Source organism: Octodon degus, unplaced genomic scaffold (genome assembly GCF_000260255.1).
Source record: "Octodon degus isolate 3935 unplaced genomic scaffold, OctDeg1.0 scaffold00019, whole genome shotgun sequence".
Lineage (NCBI taxonomy): Eukaryota > Metazoa > Chordata > Mammalia > Rodentia > Octodontidae > Octodon > Octodon degus.
The window spans coordinates 5,804,309-5,825,131 of record NW_004524595.1 but is presented as its reverse complement, the minus strand read 5'-3'; the positions used below and the strand labels follow the sequence as shown (position 1 = coordinate 5,825,131).

General features: G+C 41.9%; 1 protein-coding gene and 1 long non-coding RNA gene across 2 annotated transcripts in view; one reads left to right on the top strand and one right to left on the bottom strand.

The window, feature by feature from the left end:
- Window positions 1-273: 273 nt before the first annotated feature.
- Window positions 274-18,887, bottom strand: LOC111815636. The gene is made up of 3 exons (XR_002820304.1): window positions 18,877-18,887; window positions 6,431-6,439; window positions 274-353 (listed from the first exon to the last, which is right to left on the bottom strand). It is a non-coding gene; the product is annotated as an uncharacterized LOC111815636 (long non-coding RNA).
- Window positions 11,566-20,823, top strand: part of Drc1 (dynein regulatory complex subunit 1) — a 54,991-nt gene continuing 45,733 nt past the window's right edge. The window contains exon 1 of the mRNA XM_023710905.1: window positions 11,566-11,743. Coding sequence (XP_023566673.1) covers window positions 11,589-11,743 — 155 coding nt within the window. The 5' untranslated portion in view covers window positions 11,566-11,588. The remainder of the gene's footprint in view (window positions 11,744-20,823) is intronic.

The window sequence follows — 20,823 nt, the reverse complement described above, 5'->3', positions numbered from 1 at the left end:
TTCTTTTCAGTAGCGAATAGATTTTAATTGCAGCTCCTCCTTTGGCATAGCTCAGTTTGATATGGCATTTTGCTCCCTCAACTGCAGGTTGTTGGGATTTGGTGCCTGTGAACTATGATCGTGAGAATGTCTGTGACAGTTCTAGTCTTGTGATAATTACTTGTGAAGCATGCAGATAAAGCACCTTATAAGAGGAAATTTAATTTGGAGTCTGGAATCTCATGAATTTCACTATGAGCAAAATTAGTTTTCTGACTCAGTTTATCTATCTGTCCTTCCCTGCTTTCTTTCACTCTCCTTTTGGGGGAGTGAGGACCTGTGTTTTTATTTCATACAGAGAGACTTTCCCTCTTCTCCATCTTGTCTTCTTTCCCATTTGAACAAAATTAGTATCTGCCTTACTGAGTACCAACTCCTTAATATGGTTAGAGTAATTTTGGAGGTTTACAGAAATATAATCCCTTTAATTTTATTGTGGTTGTTTGATTAATCACATCTTTTTATGAATGTGGGTATTTTCTTCTGTTTTGATTTTTGTCTTCATTTAGTATGGTGAGGGTGAAATTTACTTGCTGATTTTATTTTTCCAGTGAATGAAGTTTGTGCTTGAATGAAGAGTGTATCTTAAACCCTTTTTTTTTTGGACAGGTTGCACTTGGATAAAATAGGCACTACTGTGTTGATATGTAATTAAATTCTTAACCATTATTTATGATGTGAGCATTGTTAAATATTATAGTGTATTCCTTTGTTGAATTTCAGTCTGTTGCTTTGTAAAAAAAATAACTGTCATTGATATTTCCTATTTAAAATTTTTTTAAAATTCTAATCATTGTTATTAAGGTTATTAGGAATCAACCAAGGTGCCAGGTCATGGTTTCATACTTATTTTGAGAAATTATTTGTAAAGACTTGATTGTTTTGGGGGACTTTCTCAGAGACAAAAATGAACACTGAAAATAGTGAAAAATTAATGCAGAGAAGTATGATAGTCTTCCGTGTTTGTTAACAAGTTGCCATCACAGAAGTCAGAGGACGAACCAATTAAGGGAAGCCAACTATTTTGTATATACCTGTTTTGTCATCTGTAAAATTCGCCTGGATCAATTAATTTGGCATAGGGAAGAATTTTGTTTTTAAGGTTTCTCAGATAATCTTTTTACTGTTTTACTGACCTTATGCACAAGAATGAGATAAAACCTGGTATTTGTAAAATGACAGATATGGACCACTGACTTTCTTCACATTGAACAGTGTAGTAAAGAAAAAAAAAATCCACTTTAATTCTGGCATTAGGATCATGTCCTGCAATTTTGGAGCTCATTTACTTCCCAGCGTATTTCTTTTTGTTGCATCAAGTGGATCTGAAAGTGGTTTTGCACCCTCACTTTTTTGACAGATTTACCTATGGAAAAGTATGCCAGAGTTAGTTTTATTGGCACTGTTAGATGAAAGAAAAGAGGCTGTCCTGAAGGAAAAGCGAAGCCAAGCAGTTAGCTAAGGAAGCTCGCACTGCTGACACACTGCTGGCTTTTTCCTCATTAGTCCGCCACCCAGCTGTGCATCTTGAGCACTTCAGTTGTATAGTTATCCAGCAGCCTACACGGACTCAGTCATCAGTAGTGCTGTGCATTTCTGTCAGGCCAATTATTACATTCTTTCCAAAATACAGATGCATGATCTTTTGGTTTGGTTTTGTTTTTTGAGACAGGGTCTCCCTGTGTAGTTCAGGCTGGCCTTCAACTCATTGTGTAGCCCAGACTTGCCTCAGGCTTGTGGCGATCCTCCTGCCTCAGCCTCCTGAGTGCTGGGATTATAGCCATGTGCCACCCCACCCATTCTGTGCATGGTATGTTGAGTGTGTTCATACCCGAGCCTTCTCCCTGGCACCCCGTGAGCTGTCTTGTAGGGAGCAGTGCCATGGTTGGGAGCTTATGTGCATGTGTTCTGTGCTTGCAGAGTCGAGTGCCTTAGCCAGGCTAGCGGTTTGCATTGCTGCTAACCAAAGTTACAGAGTTTCTTTTCAGGCTGTTATGGAAAATGCCCTTGTAGGCTTGTGAAAGAAGTAATTTCCCTGTGTTTGAGGAGGGACATGAGATAGAGAAAATGTAAAACTGCCTGGACAGAGTAGTGCTGTTGCTGCCTTTCACGATCCTTTGCAACATTCATGATCCAGCTGCAATGCACAGTTTGAAATTGTCACAACTTAAAGTGTCTTTCTTCCACAAATACTAAGAAATATATTTAAGGGATTTTAGTTTCAAGTATAATAGAGTGAATTACATGTTTAAAATTAAATGTTCTTCCTTAGCATGTAACATTATGATTGAAGTATTTTTCATTCTAACTTTCAAGAGAAAGTTAAATTGTGGTCTAGGGTGTTACGGTACTATTACCAGTGTGCCATTCCTTCTTACATAGAGGTCATGGGAAGGGGAGTGTACATCTAGAGGTACCCAAGTTCTATATAGACACCGAAAGAGTATTGATTATGACCCGGGGCCTGTGCTTTTGGAGAATATACACAGGGTCCTCGTAAAAGAAAGGAAGGACCACCTTACTACCTTGTAAATTTGGAAGTTCTGATTATGTTTAGCTCTCAAAAAAACTAATTTATTTGGTAGTCAACCAAAAGCATTTGCAATGTACCTTGCTTTCCAAAACTGACTTTGACTAACCTATAGAGAATGAAGATAATATGAAGGTGTTTATATGAAAAAAACATTTATATTTTCAATTAGAAGCCAATTTGTAATTCTTCATCATTAACCCGAGCTTGCTCTCAACTACAGCACCACCTAGAATAGACGGACCACTCAGGTTTTGCTTTGTTACTTCTGAGGTCTTGCCACATTGAAATATCTCTGATTGCCTTAGATCCCTTGACTGGTTAAGGCCTGGAACAAGGTAAACCTGATGGGCTCAGACTTTTGTTTGCTTGTGTGTTTTTGTTTTTGTTTTTGTTTTTTTTTTGCTTGTGTGTTTTTTGAGACATGGTCTCACTATGTAGTTCAGGCTAGCCTTGAACTCACTATGTAACTCACCTTTCAGTGTTCCTCCAGCCTCAGCCTCTGAGTGTTGATTTTACAGGGTGTGTGCCACCATGGCTGGCCAACACTTTTGACTTTGGGTCCCCAAATAAGCCAGAAGCAGATAGAGAAATCTGGTTGTGCTGATGCCTGTATTCAGAGTGGCCTTATCTTGACCTTAGTTGAATTTGACCCAGCACTCTATAGGAAATTTGTGAAGTCAGAATTTTCTTTGTCCCGAGAGGAATCTGTGTAAGGCTGTGTACCCTTTCTTGAGCACCCTATGGGTGAATAACCTTCCTAAGTTAGCTGCCAGCACTACAACCTTCCAGGAAGAACTTTAACTACTATGCAGCATTGGAAGCACTTTGACATGCACATTTAAAGTGACAGTCTTAACAGGAAAATGGTGTTAATCACTGTGAAACTTGAAAGTGTAACGATGCTCTGGGCATTCTAGAAGCTTGCATAAATTTCTGAATTTCCTTTATTAATTATGTAACCCATGTGATTTGTATATTTTCGTTTTCATCTTTGACAGTGGTACAAGTAATTGGCCTAATGGCTGGCAATTCCAAGTACAGTATATGGTAAATCATGGTTGTCTTGCTTCCACAGAAATGGCAATGTGTCTGCCTTTCCCTTGCATAGAGCTGTGGGAATTGGATTTGTGGGCTGATTCATTTCCAGTGTTTATATGGTGCAAAATAAATGTAACTTTATTTTTTAAACTGCATGCTAGTAATATGCTTTTCTTTTTAATAAAAAAAAATGTGAGCGATAGTGATCTAGCTGGGTTTTGTTCGTAAGCAGGGATCTGCTCTTTATACAGACCTTAAATGAGTTCATGTTTAGAGTAGCAAAGAAGTTTTGCCATTGAAATCCCTCTCACAGGTAGCCTGAGCAAGGGGGTTGTATTGCATTTGATCTGGAAGACCCAGTTCCCAGGACTGGAAAGTGTCGCATGAACTGTCTTTACTTTCACAAGGGTTCATCTCTCTAGGAAAATTCATTTGGACACAATAGAAGGACTGTCTGGTCTTCTGAACAGTACTCACCTTGTCTTCCTCTTTAGAGAATCATTCCTAGAAACCTGGGCTCAGTGAGAGTAGTGCTGTTTGGAAAGCATGCAGCGGGGATGGTGGCGATAGAGAACATAAAAGCTGCACTAAAATTGGAGACGGTGCTTGCTTTGGCAGCACAGGCACTAAAATTGAAGTCAGAGACAATATGGAAATCACGGGGAGTGGCTCAGGTGCTTGGATGCCTTCTGTCTCTTTGGCTAGAATCCTTTCAAGCAGTTTCTAAGGGTGACGGTTAAAATTAGAAGTGATTTTGGGTTTTCATCCAATTATCCACAGTTCACCATGAATTCTAGATTGTGATTTTTGTAATGAACATTTTTTAATATCCAGAGAGTAAGCACTTGACCTATAATGTGCTTAGATAATACTTTATTTTACTACCAGGTTATAAAATTCTGATTTAATCTTGCAGAATCTGTAAATGCTGCATTATAAATCTGTTACCATTCACTATCACTTGAGAGTAATAACTGCTGTTTAAACAGCTTAATCTCATCAGACAAACCATCTAGGAGACAGACCCAGCTATGTGTAATGATTTGCTCATTTCAAAATAGCCCAAGAAAGCAGAATTTATTGTTGTGCTCCACATTGCAATTTTTGAAAAAAATACAACATTTCCTCTGTTGAAAGAGAAAGTAATGAGTAATTACCAAGGTGAAACTCCCAGCTGCCTGCTTTCTTCATTTCCCTTCCCATCTAACATTTTAGGTTACTTCTGGCTACTTACACAAGAGGAAATTAATACTTTCTCAGTAAAAGTGATCGAGACCTTACGGCGCTGAGACTATGTAGCAGGAAGCACAGCCGGGTCAATTATTGAGGTGTTTAACTTGACCCTAGTAGAGTCCGCTTTTTCCTCTGAAATGAGACAGCAGTTCCATTCCTTCTCAGGTACCTAGAAACAGCTCCACTGGAGCAGGTGGAACGTGCTGGGTGCAAATAGAGGCTGTATTAGAAAGATGGAGAGGAGCATAAGTAAGATCTTTGCCCTTTCAAGTAGTTTAACTGCACGTATTAGTAACTGGTCTAAGATTTGCTGTGTCTGCATTAATAATGTAATACTTTATTTGTTTATTTGTGCTGTGTATACATACATATCTAACATAAACACATTCTCTGCTTATGTATGATACCATGTATGTAAAGATTACTCTTGATTATCAGCCAAATGGAAAGTGCTTCTTAGACCGGATTGGTGTGAACTTAGTGTGCATGTAGCCTGTAACTTTGAAAGTTCCTTCTGATCTAGAGCCACAGCCTTCCCTCCAGTTCATCTCAGTTGTTGAGGAAGCCCTTTAAACATGTCACTTCCACATCTTTTTAAATATGGGATCCTGTGAGCCAGAAGACAGCTTCCAAGAATGATGACTACTTCCACCAGGGCCAAGACCTCTGGGTCTGCACAGTAATGGGCGCAGTTCTGACCAGAGGGCAGCTCTGCTGGACTTGTGGTGCCCAGGGGCTCGTGGAAGGACTCCCACTCATGCAGAAACAGCTTTGCAACTTGCTTAAGTTACTTTGCTGGAATGTGAAGTGTCAGATAACTTGATGTACGATATTAGAGCACGACAGGCATTTCAATATTATTTTTGCATTATCTGTATTACTGTTCCCTGCTGCTAGCCAATATCTCAAGACCTGACTGTTTGTTATCACTGGATTCTGGAAATCTTGACCTTTAAATTGAATTTATGTTTATTTCTGCTACTGTGAACCCCAAAAATAATGCAGTAAGTTTTAGTCTGAAGTTGTTTAATTCTTTTATCAATAAATATTTATTGTAATAAAAGTAAATAATTTTTAAGTCCTTTTAATTGTTTTCAGGTTGTCTTTGTTTTTCTTTGGTAGGTGCCAAAGGGGAAAAGTAATGTTCAGCCATCTGTCTTAGAAGCACTGATTACTGTAAAGCAAAACAGTAAAGAGTTGTTCTTTTTTTTTTTTTTTTTTTTGTCTTTGCAGTTTGGAAAGATTAGCCTGCTTCCTCTTGGGTGTTCTATGATCCTGTGACTTACTTTAGAAAACACCATGAGAGAGGTGGCATTAATAACTATTTGTAAGGCTGAGGCAGGAAGATCACTGAGAGTTTGAGGCCAACTTGGCCTACATCAGAGAGTTTAAGTCCAACCTGAACTGCATAGTGAGAACTTGTCTCCAAAAAAAAAGCTACTTGGAGTACAGCTCTCTAGACTCCCCCATAAATGCAACTGTATATGTGAGGAGGGCCAAATACTGTTGTGAACATTTAAACTTAAGAAAATTTATTACAGCAAAAGTAATTTTGTCACTAAATCCCCTTCAGAATACCCAGAATACTTTAAAGTACTTCTTCTTTCCTTGAACACACTTATTCCACCATTGTTGGCAAAGCAAGATTTTTAAAATCTAAACATTCCCCATATTTTTCAGTTTGTGTGTGTATTCCTTTTAGTAACTGGGTCACACTTAAATTAGTTTGCAAGTTGGTGGGGGTGCATTCTCACAAGCATTTTGCCATAGTAAGAATATTAACATAGGACATTAGTTTTCTAGACTGTTCAAGCTAAAATTCCAGGCTTTGCTTTCCACAGAAACTATTGATTCACACCCAGCATACTTACAGTATGTTAAATATTCATAGAGTACATACACTTAGAATATATAAAGCAGGACTCATCTAAATTTGCTTCTAAGAAGAATATTTTTATTTTTATAACAATGTATTCCACACCTCTGGCTGTATATTTTTTCGGTATCAGGTTTGAAGCTAAGGAAGCAAATGCCCCATGGCTCAACCCAGGCCAGCTCCCCAGCTGCGCTGCAGTTCCTCTAGGTTGCCCTGGTGTCACACCCACCATTTGCCTGTATTCCTCAGGCACTTAGCAGGTTCCTGGCATTCTGCAGATCTACCAGAACTCACAGATACAGTGTCCCCCAAATGTCTTCCTGCTCACATCTTCATCCCTCTGCTCACAAATTTCTTAAAACTGTCGCCCCCCCCTTTTTTTCCTTGAGTTTCAGACCTCCCAATTAATGAATATTTCTTGTTTTAAACTTTGATTGAGAGAAAGTTGAGTCTTTCCCACTAGACCTGAATTATCTCAACTGTAAAATATGATTAATATTAGCCTAGTTATTAGGCATTATGAGGACTGAATGAGAATAATAGTTGTAGAGTGTTTTTAACAGTGAATGGTTTAAGGCAAAGGCTTTTTTTTTTTTTTTTTTTTAATTCTGTATTTTAGGGAAGGGTCTACAGGGTGTTCAGGGTCTCACTACTAGGTCGGACTCTAGTGATTCTCCTGTTTACAGCATCCCAAGAGCTGGGATTATAGGCATGTACCAACATGCCTGTAATCCCGCACACCCTGGGGGTGGGGCCAGCAGGCAGGCCTAGGGATCAAACCTGCTTTAATCTGCTGAGCTATTGGGCTGACTCTTGTTTTTAAAAGGAGGAGAGGTTTATTTGATTTATGGGTCAGAGAAGTCAGTCCGTGTTCAGTCTGCTCCTGCTCAGCAGTATCATGGTTAGTGCTTGGTTTCTAATATCTAGTTCTGTTTTTACCTTTGAGCTTTTTTTTAAGCCATAAGGCACAACTCCTCACTCTGCTGTCTGTTTCTTCCTTTCTGAAAATAATGGTGAGACAGTTCCAAAGATTACTAAAATTGAATAAAACAAGATTGCCCTCTGAGACTCCAGGAACGTTCTCACAAATTGGGAGAAAATAAATCAAGAAGTTACTTAAATGCTTTATAAATTTTCCAGCATCCCCAAACATGTTATATAAACTAATGGTTGTAGAATTAAGTGTGACATGTTAGATAAAATCTAATCATTGTATTTCTTTTTAAGGGATGACCATATGAACTGTTAGTAGATGGCCAGCCTTAGCCTAGCAAAAGGAGTTCATGCAGCCAGATGATTGTGTGTTTATCACTGCAAGCCTACTCAGGGATGGGAGTGCCATCCCCAAGGACTCAAACCATTTATTCTTTGTGGCAAGTTATCCCCAGGGATCCTGCAGTCATCACAACCCTTTTTATGCAGGAACCAGTTATAGCTTGGTTTCCGTGGTAGCTCGATCAACAGGGATGAACACTGCCCTTAGTAGTGGTTGTAGTTTCTTGCTAAAATTAATAAATTCCCTTATGTGCATTTTCTCTGAGCTTATTAGTATAAGTTCGTTCTCGAAACATCTGCTTTTGGAGTATTGCATGCCACCTGAGTGGACTCAATGCTGGTGAGTCATCAGGGTGAATATTCCCTATGTGTCGTCCTTAAGTCCCTCAGTGGTGGCAGCCTTGCACTTGCCTGTCTCAGTCTGTTTGGGTCTGTTACTTTCATTTTACAAAACTGAGCCAGATGTGGTACATCTCTATAATCCTAACACTGGGAGGGCTGGGATCGTAAGTTGAAGGGTAGGTGGGCTGCATAGTGAAAGACCTTCTCAGAACAAAGCAAAAGCCATGTAAGTAAAGTAATTTTTACTAAGTCAAGATGATTTATGTTATGAATAAGGAATGTAGAAGTCATAAAGTCAGGCCATATGCCTAAGATAAGAGTTACTTGGTCTTCCTCTTGTTTTTCTTATGTACATTCTGTATTTCAAATAAAAGTAGGGTCAGATTTATTCATAAATTGTATTTCATTCCATGAATGCCTTAAAACTGCCCTAGTCAGTTTTTAAATATAAGTAATGAGTAGGCATACAGTTCTGTCTGTACAGTTCTTTTAACAAATGTTTGTTAGGCATGTAGTACATACAAGATACTGTGTACAGTGTTTTGTGTACAGTGTTGGATAAAACTGGTAATTCCAACCTTGAAGAGCTACAATAGATCCATGCACATATGCATACCTGTGTCTATGGACGGTGGGAATGTGGACCAGAGGCTGACACAATTGTAGTCAGAGCTGTGCCTGGCCCTCGGATTCTTTGACTTCTAGAAAGATTAATGTAATGTTAGGGCCAGCCAAATAGCTCAGTGGATTAAAGCGCCTGCAAGCAGGTGCAGGGGCTGAGGTTCAAATCCCCATGCCTTATGGCCTGCTTGCCCTGCCCCCAGGGTGAGCTAAGATGGCAATTGAGACTGGGTGAGGTGGCACACGCCTGTAATCCCAGCACTTGGGAGGCTTTAAATAGGCATATCACTGTGAGTCCAATCTAGTAGTGAGACCCAGAACACCCTGTAGATCTTTGCCTAACATACAAAAAAAAAAAAAAAAAAAAAAAAGATTAATGTTGAGTTACAACCAAAGGAAAGCTGTTGGCAAAGGGTTCTAAAGCAAGTGACTCCCACCTCGACCCCCAAGCCAGGCTTAGGACAGAATTCAGGCAGCAGCTGGGTTTCGGTAAAAGCTGTTCCATGTTCTCTACCACTTGCACACTTGAAAAAAATTAGAAATGCACTCCAGTTGCCCTCGGGTAGGTCTTTGGGCTTATATTGGCTTGATTATGAGTTGAATAGATGGAAAGTACCACTTAATGGTTCAGAAAATAGTCTTCAAGAACTTGGTACTTGCCCAAGTTCTAGGACTAGAGTGAGCTCTTGTTCATTACTCATCCACTGTCTTGCTCCATTTCTAAGGGGATAAGGCCCTGTCAAAAGTTCCGCAGTTTTTTCCTTTCTGTTGTTTTTTGTGTATACAAGGCAGGCACTTCAATAGTGAGTCACATCCCCAGCCTTTCTGTTTGGCTTGAAGCCTTTATTTGTGTTCTTTTGTGTTACTGGGGAGTGAACCAGGGCCTCCACACACAACTACATTCCCAGCCTTTTTTCTTAAATTTTGAGACAGTCTTACTAAATCTTTTTGGTTGCTTTGACTGGGTTCAAATTCTCCTGCCTCAGCCTTCCAGAGTGCTGGGATTACAGACCTCCACCAGGTCTGGTTTAAAAGGTTTTAATTCTTATTTTTGTTGGCAAGGGTGTATGGCACATTCCTCTAATCCAAGCACTCAAAAGGTTGAGGCAAGATAATCCCAAATTCAAGATTAGTATTGAGGGGCGAGGGAGATAGTTTAGTAGAATAAGTGTCTGGGAAGCGCAAGGGCCTGAGTTCAATCCCCAGTTCCACAAAAAAAAAAAAAAAAAAAAAAAAGATTAGTATTGGTCATGGCCAGTCTGGACTAGGGTGAAACTCTCAAATAAAAACAACAGCAACAGGAAAAACATGCGCAGGAAGTAGTGTCTTCCTGGAGATATGAGGACCAGGAATATAATCTCTTTCTCTATGTAACACTGTAAATCTATCAAATGGAATGTGAAAAAAACACTGACATTCAGAAAAATGAGAAATGAATACATAATAGCTTTGAAAGTTAGAATCACAACAAAGGACATATCACTTTGCAATTTTCAGGTCACGTAGTGCAAAAGTATTGATGTTTTGAGTGATGAAGGTTTATTGCAAAGTTACACAAACACATGCAGAAGCACGGAACATAATCTGCCCAATCTAATGGTTGGTTTCAGAGCAACTTGAAAATCATTAAAAATTGGTACAACAAACCTAATCACTCAATAAAATATCTAACTGGATATTTTTGAATTAAGCATCTTTTTGCTTTTACTGGATTTTACTTTATGGTTCACATCTTAAGTCTTCATAGAAGGAACTGTATGTCAATTGTTCACACTCAAACATAGTGTATTACTAATGGATAGAATATTCTGGCCAACACCACTCTTGTAATGGTATGTGGCCTCAATTACTCTTCCAATTATATAAACCCAAGATAGCAAACATACCTAGAAGTCAACACTGCGTCTGGGAGAGTTTCATAGATGTCTGTACTCCTAACCTCCACCTCATAGCACTTTCCTCAGCTTCTCTTTCTTCTTTAAAGTTGCAGATAGGGATGGGATTGCTTTGATTCAGCCTTACCGAAAACAGGTACAAGAAGATAACAGTCCTTCGATAGAAGCCCATGGACGACAAGTTTCACCTCCTAAAGGAGAAAGGGGCCAGACACATCGAGTAGGAGCTCAAAACTCAATAACGGGGTAGATGCAATATACTGCATATGTATACCTCTCAAGCCATAGGCCCTTGTGCGAACCTGTTCTGTACCCTTCGTGAGGGAAAGGCATCAGCGGTATCCTTGTCTAGCACAGAGCTTCGCATATAGTAGGCGTTCAATTGCATTTGATACCTATGATTATCGGTAATATTCACTTGGTGAATAATAAATTAATCAGTAGAGTCAATAAAGTGATGAACTACAACATGGTCGACCTCTTTAATCTTCTACTCCTGCGGTGAGAATCCAACCTCTGCTCACGACTAGGCCTCTTACGGGGTCAGTGCAGAGGGCCCTTCTCCACTGCCCAAAAGCAGAAAGGCAAAGTTCTGAGCAGCGCTGGGCGGGGCCTGCAGAGCCTCTCACGCGACCTGCCGGGTTGCAGGTCTGGTGACCACGTTTCCCTGGCAACGGCTAGTAACCAGCAACCGCGCTGCGGTCTGAGGGGAGCTGCAGAGCGAGAGGTTCCTGCCATGAATCCGCCAGGGTCCGTAGGGGTGCCGGAGCACAATGCGGACCAAGCCTTATCTAACCCTATTCACGGGCCCTCGATCCATTCCGACGACCCGCAGGAGCGGATCCAGGCCAGGCGCCTCCGCATCGCGGCGCGCGTGGAAGCTAGGAGGCGGTGAGCAGTGGGCGGGCCGGGCCGTGGGCGGTGGGGTCACTGCCACGCTGGGAGAGACCGGTGTCCCCTGAATGTGAATGGAACTTGTTTTTTGATGAGCTGAGAAACATTTTGCTGGCAAGTTCAAGCAGAGCATAGGATATTAAAAACCTTCAGTGCTCAAGTCAAAAATAAAAACAACCCGTTGCGCACTTTACTGAGAGACTGTTGCTCAGGCACGGTGAGCAGCACAGAGAGAATCTGGGGATCCGTGACCTGTCCGGGGCTGTTCGTTTCGGCCGTCCTGCCCAGCCTTCCTTAAGTCCACAGGTACTAAGTGGACCTCACTATCATTTCTGCAGGTCTTAGTGGCTCATCTGGTTGGGTGACAGAAACTCTCACTCCTGAGAGTCTGAGCACTGTAGTTTTCTGGGGCTGACTGGCCAGGTCACAGTCACCACGGCTGAGGGAGGACCCAGAGGCATCTCAATTCCTGATGTGCTCCCTGGGCCACAGCACGTGTACCTTCTCCTGCTGGGCTGGATCAGGTGTCCTGCCAAAATGGCACATGGCGCCCAGAGTGCTCAGGTAGAAGGCTTCTCTTTTAGTTGAGTTGGATAGTTGTGTGCCTTGACAAAGGTACATTGCTTTTTGTGGGGAGAATTTCTGGCTGCAGGCGCTGTGAAGACAGGAAGCATAGAGGCTGTCCACCAGGCGCAGTTAAGAGGGATGGTCAGCAGGCCCGCTCCACTGCTGTGCAATAATTGCCAGACTAGGATTTTTTTCTCATGGGACAGAGGCAATATCTCTGGTGTGGTGCACCTTTGCCTTCTGGAGGGTGGCACTCTATTCTTGTGTTTTCCTCCAATTCCAGTCTCAGCAGGGAGCCTGGCCCAGGATGGTAGGGTATGTGGTGTGCCAGTGCACTTTTCCTAGTGGCCTGTTACATAGGACTCCACACCTGAGGATTAAGCAAACCTCAAGCCCCTAGGTAATGGTGCTGACCAATGTTTCATGAGCCACTTTTCCTTCACAAGAAAGCACATAGCTGAGTACATCACCTGAAGCTCTGCCCATTAGGAAAACTTCACCATTGTCTTCCAAAGTCATCCTTCAGTGTGGCTGTGATACAGCTGCTGTTGTTCATTTTCAGCCTGAACCCTAAACTATGCCAGATAATCTATAACTGTAGCTTGGCTATTTCTTCTTCCCTCAGCTTGTCATTTGGGCCCCTTGCTGAGCCACGGGACATTGGTGCAGCCGTGGAGGCTGATGGAATGGGGGTGTGGGCCACCTGTGTATTAAGCTGACTTGTGTCCTCTGTCCTGCTCCAACTCAATGTTGTGTCTACCATTTCCATCTATGTGGATGCCTCTGGACCTGCCAGACCTCCTGCCTTGTTAGATCTGATACACTGAACTCACGACTGATAGTTCTGGGTATGTGCTAACCTGGAACCCCTTGTGTAATTCTCTACTCTCCACCAGGGTTCAGGAACTGCCAAGAGTAGTTTCTAATATAGTGAATAACTTTCTGTTGCATATAGTCTGGCTTTGTTCTAGAGTTCCAGGGCCTGGTCCATGTTGTATTTCTTGGCGCTTACCATTAATCCAACATGATAACATTTTCACTGGGCCATAAGGTCTATCCAGTAACTATGGCCCAGTGGCCTGGCTGCTTATACTATGTTCAGGGCCTGCTGAGAAGTTTCTGCCTGTACCCAGCGCCTCTCACAGTCAGCATCTTTTTGTGGCAGCCTAAATGGCATCCCTGACATAGAATGTGTTGCCTCTGGGGACCAAAGAGGCCTAAAAGGCAATGAATTTCCTCCTCTGTGGTAGGAAATGCAAGATATATTAAACTCTGTGTGCGTGTGTGTGTGTGTGTGTGTGTGTGTGTGTGCACGCACTCATGCATGCATGTGTTTAATTTGCTGTGGTGTCTCAACATTCCACTAATTACTAGATTCCTAATTGCAGCATCGTTACAAGGCCCTGTGCTCTTTTTTTTTTTTTAATTTAAAAAATCTTTTTATGTATTTTGTGCAGGGCCTTGCTACGCAGCTCGGACTCATAGTGATCCTCCTGTGGAATGTGCCACCACCTGGTTTCAGGGGCTGGGCATGCGGGGCCAGGGATCGAATCTGAGTCCTTGCACTTGCCAGGCAGGTGCTTAGACAGCTGAGCTATCTCCCTGGCCCAAGACCTATGCTCTTGATCATACTTCCTCCCAGGACCTGCTGTGTATTTCTACTTCTGGATCTCCAAGTCCTTCCTCCTGGGGACACTATGGATTCTTTAGTTAATAGGTCCTGGTATAAAATCTGGCATAGATTCAGGAATCAGGCAAGGGATAATGAGGGTTGTTGTTGTTGGTTTTTTGTTTTTTGGGTTTGTTTTTTTTTTTTTTAATGTATTTGGTTGTTACAGGGACTTACCACACAGCTTGGACTCATGGTGATCCTCCTGCTTTCAGCGTCCCTAGTGCTGGGATTACAGGCCTGTGCCACTACACCTGGACTCTGCCTGGCTCAGCCTGCCCTTGGGGCAGGGCTGGTGTGGCATGTGGTGCAAGGGATTGAACCATGGTTCCTGTGCTTGCCTAAACTTGCCTAAGTGGGCGCTTTAGTGTGCTGAGCTATACTGCTAGCCCTGGGATAATGAGTTTTAATTGCCACAACAACATTCAGCCTAGTTATCCACTGCTGCTTCCTTTGGCTAACATACACAAGCTGTTATTAACTCTCCTGTATAGAGTTGGCTGCTTTTCTCCTTTGTACCAAATTATGCCATAATTAACCATCTGGAAGTCAAGGGCTGGGTTTTGAATGTACTGAGCAAAGTTGGATTTTGTAAGACTTGGAAATTGAGATGTTGTTAGGCAGTTGGCTATGGGTATTAAACTTAGAAGTTGGCTATGGGTCTGGTTTGGAGGTGCTCAACCAAAGAGCCACAAAAATGAGTTAAACTACACTGGAATTTGGTGTAAAAGGCAAAAGAGAACTCATAACCAGCCCTTAAGAAAGCTCAGCCTTCAGGAGTTGGCAGAAGGCGAAGCCCTCACTGGGTGTGAATGGGCTAGCAAGGCTAGTTGAGGCTGGTGGAAACACTGGAGTTTGTAACAAAGCCTGGAGCAGGTGCCTTCAGACACACAGTGATGCTAATACTCTGCAAAGAGGAAGAAAACGAACATTTTTTATTGAATGAAAAGATTTTTTATAGAATTTATTTCTATAACTAGACTAGTAAAATCTTTTAAAAATGAAAACAAAATTCACAGTACAGAACAAGAAAAAAAATAATGGATTGATACTTTGAAATTATATTAATCTATTGGAGGGAAATCATCTGGAAAAATATTTCCAAAAGAGTGAAGAGAATGAGTTGAAGATAGATGACAGTACTACAGTAATGTTGGTTCTGTTGCTTTGTCTTCACAGAAGGTGCTGTTACAGTGTGAATCAAGTGGGTCATTCTACAGTTTTGCTGCTATAGTTTGAAGTGCCCAAATCCTCATGCCATCACAGGAGGAGGTTGTGAAAGGTGGCTGAATAGGTGGGCACCAGAAGTGACTTTGCTTTTAGGAGGTGGTCCCTGGGGTGTGGCCTGGAAAGGCAGATGGCTCTTCCTCCGTGGAAGCCAAGTCCTTCCTCTCTTTGCTCTCTGCTTCTGGGCCACCTGGACAGGTGCAGCTTTCCTCAGACCAGGCCCTTCCACCAGGCCATTTCTGTGCTGGGGCTGGGCAAGTATGGACTAACACCTTGAGCCAAGAAACCTCTCCTCCTTTAAGTTGCAATGTTTGGGTATTTTGTCCAGCGTGAGGGAAGAGACTAAGATGGATATTATTACTGTTTATGTCAAATTCTTATTTTTATTTATTTTTTGTGGTACCGGGGATTGAACTTAGGACCTTGTGCTTGCCAGGCAAGCACTTATTCTGTGAGCTATCTCCTCAGCCTCAAATCCTTATTTCTTCAGAGATGGTGGTAACTTGGTGGTTGGGAGCACATACTGTGCCTCAGTGAACCTAGACAGTTCTGGACCATTTCAGACTTGTTCTGAAAGCAAATGCACATGACCAGGTCTCCCTGTGGAGAGACATGGCCTGGGCAACTGGGCAGGGTAACTTAGGGTTTCCTGATGTAATGACCTTGTTAATTATAGGAGAGACTGAATGTACCACAGTGCAGCTTACACATATGACTATTAAAAATGAACACTGACCACAGCAATTATTTCAACCTAGATTAACAAAAGATGTTTGTAGAAAGAAGAATTTTATCACTGGCATAGTTCTGAATTGCTGCATGGTGATAATAAAAGGCAGGCTGAATTTTAATCAGTTACTTTATGCAGAGAAAGTGCACTCCTTAATGGTGTATCATGTCCCCTGCCCTAGCTGTCTGGGGTTTGCTATTTCACTGAGGTATTTTAAGGAGAAAGCTGTTAACAGAATCAAGCGCCATATAAGTACAGGAATAATGTGCTAAAGTCCCTGAAACATCCAATCTCTGCTGTTTTAGCTGAAGGTTTAGAGTCCTGGGAGATGTCATTGCGGGGTAAAAGTGGCAGGCAAAATACACGCATCTACTTTGCATCTCTATCAAAACTTAATTAAGACAGCACTTAAATGGATACATAAAAAAAGGCATCAACCCCAACATATAAAAAAATAGGATTCAGCAGCAGTATAGTTTTATAAGCTGGGAATCATAAAGATAGATGGTAAAAGGCCTTGCAGATTCAACAATAGAGAAATAAATATAAGCTGGTCATGAGAACAGCTGAAAACTCCCTTGACTTACTCTGCAGTAAATCACTCTCCACCTAGGACATGGTGACATTAGATTGATTAGAGATGAGAAAAAGACTACAGTAAGGAGGATTGGTTCAAAATTAATAGATACCAAGAACATTTCTACCACTGTTTCGGGGCATAGTGGGCAGAGGTGAGGCAAAAGTACTGTACAAAAGAGAAGGGACTTGGTACTCCGCTGGTGCTGAGATCTTACAGGCCTCCGGCGCTGCCAGTGCCAGGGTGCTGGGCATTCCACCGCCATGACACTGGCTAGCCTCAAGAGGGGATTTAAAGATGCTGGCTTCTGGTTTTGCATGTGAAACACCACTGCATGCTACTGCTTAGGGTTGCCAAAGCACACCTTTGCCCTCAGAATTCCTATCATACTTTTTTCTTTAAGGTTCAGATTTATATTTGTCACAACATTAAAATTCATTTTCCCCCCTGCTTTATCCTGCCACTCTGTGACAAGCTTCCAAATGACTAAGGAGTTAGGCTGAAATTACACTACTGTGTCTTTGTTTTTTTCTAAATTTTAGGTTCTGCATTATAACCATGTAATTATATATGTATAATTTAATGTTATCCTCTTGGGAATTTGTTTTAAAATCAGCTGTTTTTTCAGCAAAAACAAGGCAGCTACTGTGAAGATAATGACATGTAAAATTGGTGATATTAGTGTCCCTTTCCTTAATGAAGGTTACTATTATATTTGTAGCGTTAGGTATTTCCTATATCTCAGATAAGATATGCAATAACTGGGAGGACATTTTGGAAAACAATAAGAACAATAAGCACATTCAGAAACATTAGTTCAATAGAACTCAAAGTTTTAAATTTATATTAAATAAATTAAAACAGCTTCAAAACTTATTCTTTTTTTTTTTTTTGGTATCGGGGATTGAACTCAGGACCCTGCACTTGCCAGACAAGCACTTATCCTACTGAGCTATCTCCCCAGCCCCCCTAAAGCTTATTCTTTTTAAAAGTTCATTCTTATCTATTTTTTGCATATAAATTTGTTTTTTAATCAGTGTTTTATTTTTTATCAGCTTTTTGGCCTTAGCATGAAAAGGTAACCAAGGATTTTTAAGCATTCTGAGGAAAATCTTTAACATGAAAAAGATAGATAGCAGAATGAACAAGCAAAAAGATCCTGAGAAGAAATTTAGACTATAGAGGAAGAAAAAACAATGATATGACAAAAAGACTGATTAAACTCTTCAGAGAAAGTGCTCTCTTCACATAAAAATCCTCACAGAAAAAGATGATATGCTGACTGAAACAAGAGTAAGGTGGTATTAAAATGAGTCTTCAGAGAAAAAAAGAGCAGTTAGAGATTAAAAAGTGGGGAAAAATAGGAGGCGAATGAAATTGTCTAAAAGTTGGATGAAAAGAGGGAAAGAAGACAAGATGTAATCGAGAAAAAGATGTCTTGAAAATGAGAGGATTAGTCCAGGTCTGGTATCGTTTTTCTGGAACCAGAAGGACATGGCAGCAAATTGAAGGGATGATGTTATCACTGAGAGTTCAAGGCACTTCTCAGCCCGAGGATCATGCAATTCCTGATTAAAGGGCACTTCCTAATTGAAGATGTCCAGCACGATGGATAAAAATTGACCCACCCAGAGGTTAGAGGTAGAGCTCTGTGATAAAAGTACATGCTTAGCATGTATGAGGCTACAAATTCAATTCCTAACCACAGAAAAAACAAAACAGATGATTTCTGAGGAGATGGCTGAGTAGTAAACAACAAAAATTCAATTCTCAAAGATTTGGAATCCAGACGCTGGAACATGAGAACCTGGGAAAGGAAAGAAGGAGGGAGATGGATCCCTGGAATCCAGGAAGGATCTGAAGGAAGATTGGGGACCACAGAGAAAGTGGAGAGACAGAGCTCAACACAGAAACAGGAAGGGGTAGTCTGCACTTTCTCACACCAGCTCCTGGCTCATGGTGTGAGCAAAGAAGAGTGAATCGACAGGGACACGGTGAGGGTAGGTGGCTCCAGGCTTCAGGGAGAAACACCCCAGTGGAACAGAGCAGTGTACGCTGTCTGCTACAGCAGCTGGTGAGTAGCTCCAGTCCTGGTGACTGTGCCCTGGAGACAGTGCTTGGTCATGCTGCATGTAGGGAGGGGCCCACTGAACCTAGAACTTGGAGAAGCTGTGGGTTGGTTTCATCTCAGGACTCTCAGAGTTGAAAACTCACTGTGACTGGGTGAGGAATACCTGTAGGAGACGTCGAGGGTCAGGGAGCTACAGTCAGGGCAGCAGGCGACGCCCAGGGTGTTGAATGATTGAGGCCCCAACTGCACAACCAGAGGCCAGGATCAGCCTAACTGGATTTGGAAGTACCAGAACCAGGACCCTGCCCTAATGCTACCTCAGGCTTGCTGGGATCATTCAGAACAGATCTGATTGCTTTCTTAGTCTAATAATGAAAGCAGAGTCACATCCTGAATCAGACATGACTACAAAACTACAGGCCCCAGAAGATAGCCACAGGCTTGAAATTACAGAGAAATTTCTTTTCTTCTTCCCCCCATTGCTTGTGGACTCTGTGTGTGTGTGTGTGTGTGTGTGTGTGTGTGTGTGTGTGTGGTTAGGGTTTTTTTTTTCCTGTATTTTAGGGAAGGGTCTACAGGGTGTTCAGGGTCTCACTACTAGATTGGACTCACAGTGATCTGTGTGTTTTATAGCCTCCCAAGTGCTGGGATTACAGGCATGCGCCACCACACCCAGTCTCAATCACTGTCTCAGCACACCCCTGGGGCAGGGTCAGCACAGCAGGCTCGAGGGTCAAACCCCTGGCCCCTGCGCCTGCTTGCAGGTACATTAATCCGCTGAGCTATTTGGCCAGCCAGTCATATTTTTTAATTGTCTGTATTTTTTTAATTGCCTGTTTTTGGTTCTTTCTTTCTTTCTTTCTTTCTTTCTTTCTTTCTTTCTTTCTTACTTTCTTTCTTTCTTTCTTTCTTTCTTTTGTGGAACCAGGGATTGAACTCCGGCTACTGAGCTATCTTCATGGCCCTATTTTATTTTTTTGATACAAGGTCTTACTACGCAGTTTGGACTTGTAGTGATCCTCCTGTCTCGGCCTCCCTAATGTTGGCATTACAGACGTGCGCCACCAGGCCCCATTCCAGAGCCAGCATGAAGCACCCAGGTGATTTTGGTTTTTGTGAGCATGAATATTGTTTTTAGTTTTTTTATTTTGTTTTGTTCTTTTTTTTTTTCTCCTTCTTTTTCTCCCTCTTCTCTTTTTCATCAGTTTTGTAAGGGGCGAAGAGGCAGCAACTGTGCATACCTAATAAATTAAAGATGAAGGATCCTGGGACAGACTCAGAAGTCCATGCCAGCGATGCCTAGAAGACATCTCCAAAAGTAGTCATTTGTAAAGAGCTCTTAATACTGGCAATAAGGACACCCGGAGAAGGACCTGCGGCAGGCCCAGCTCAGCTGCTTCTGCGGCCTGGTCTGGCTTTGGCAGTCTGACTGTGTGCTCTGTCCAGCACCATGTGGAAACAAGACAGTCATGTCGCCTACATGAATCCAGTAGCAATGGCCAGCTCAAGAAGTCCAATCCAGTCTGCAGGGCTAACAATCCACGATTATCTGAATTGGCCCAGGCCTACTTGGGAAGAAGAGAAAGAGCAACTAAAAAAGAAAAAGAAAGTCTCTAAAGGCACTTGCCATAATCAATTTACAAGCCTTAATGTATAAAACAAAGAACAACAGCAGAATAGAAAATGAGCCGAGGGCCCATCGACTAGTGAATGGATAAAGGAGATTGCATGTGTGTGTGTGTGTGTGTGTGTGTGGATTTTTTATATAATGAAGCGCTGCTCTGCTGTAAAGATACACTAGAGAAATTTCTAGGAAAACTGGTGCACCTTGCATCTATACTCTTAAGGGAAATACATCAGATATGTGCGTGAAAAATACAGCATTGTTTTTCTAGTATGAGAAACCAAAAGTATAACTAAGGCCCAAAATATATTTGTTTTTATTTTTATTTTTGTATTTTAGGGAAGGGTCTACAGGGTGTTCAAGGTCTCACTACTAGATCAGACTCATAGTGATCTGCCTGTTTACAGCCTCCTAAGTGCTGGGATTACAGGCATGTGCCACCATGCCCAGTCTCAATTGCCATCTCAATGCGCCTCAGGGGCGGGGCCCACAGGCAGGCCTGGGGATCAACTCCTGGCCCCTGGGCCTGCAGGCACTTTAATTTGCTGAGCTACTTGGCCAGCCCTGTATTTTGAAATAGAAGGAAAATGTTTAAGTGGGGAGGGGAATAAG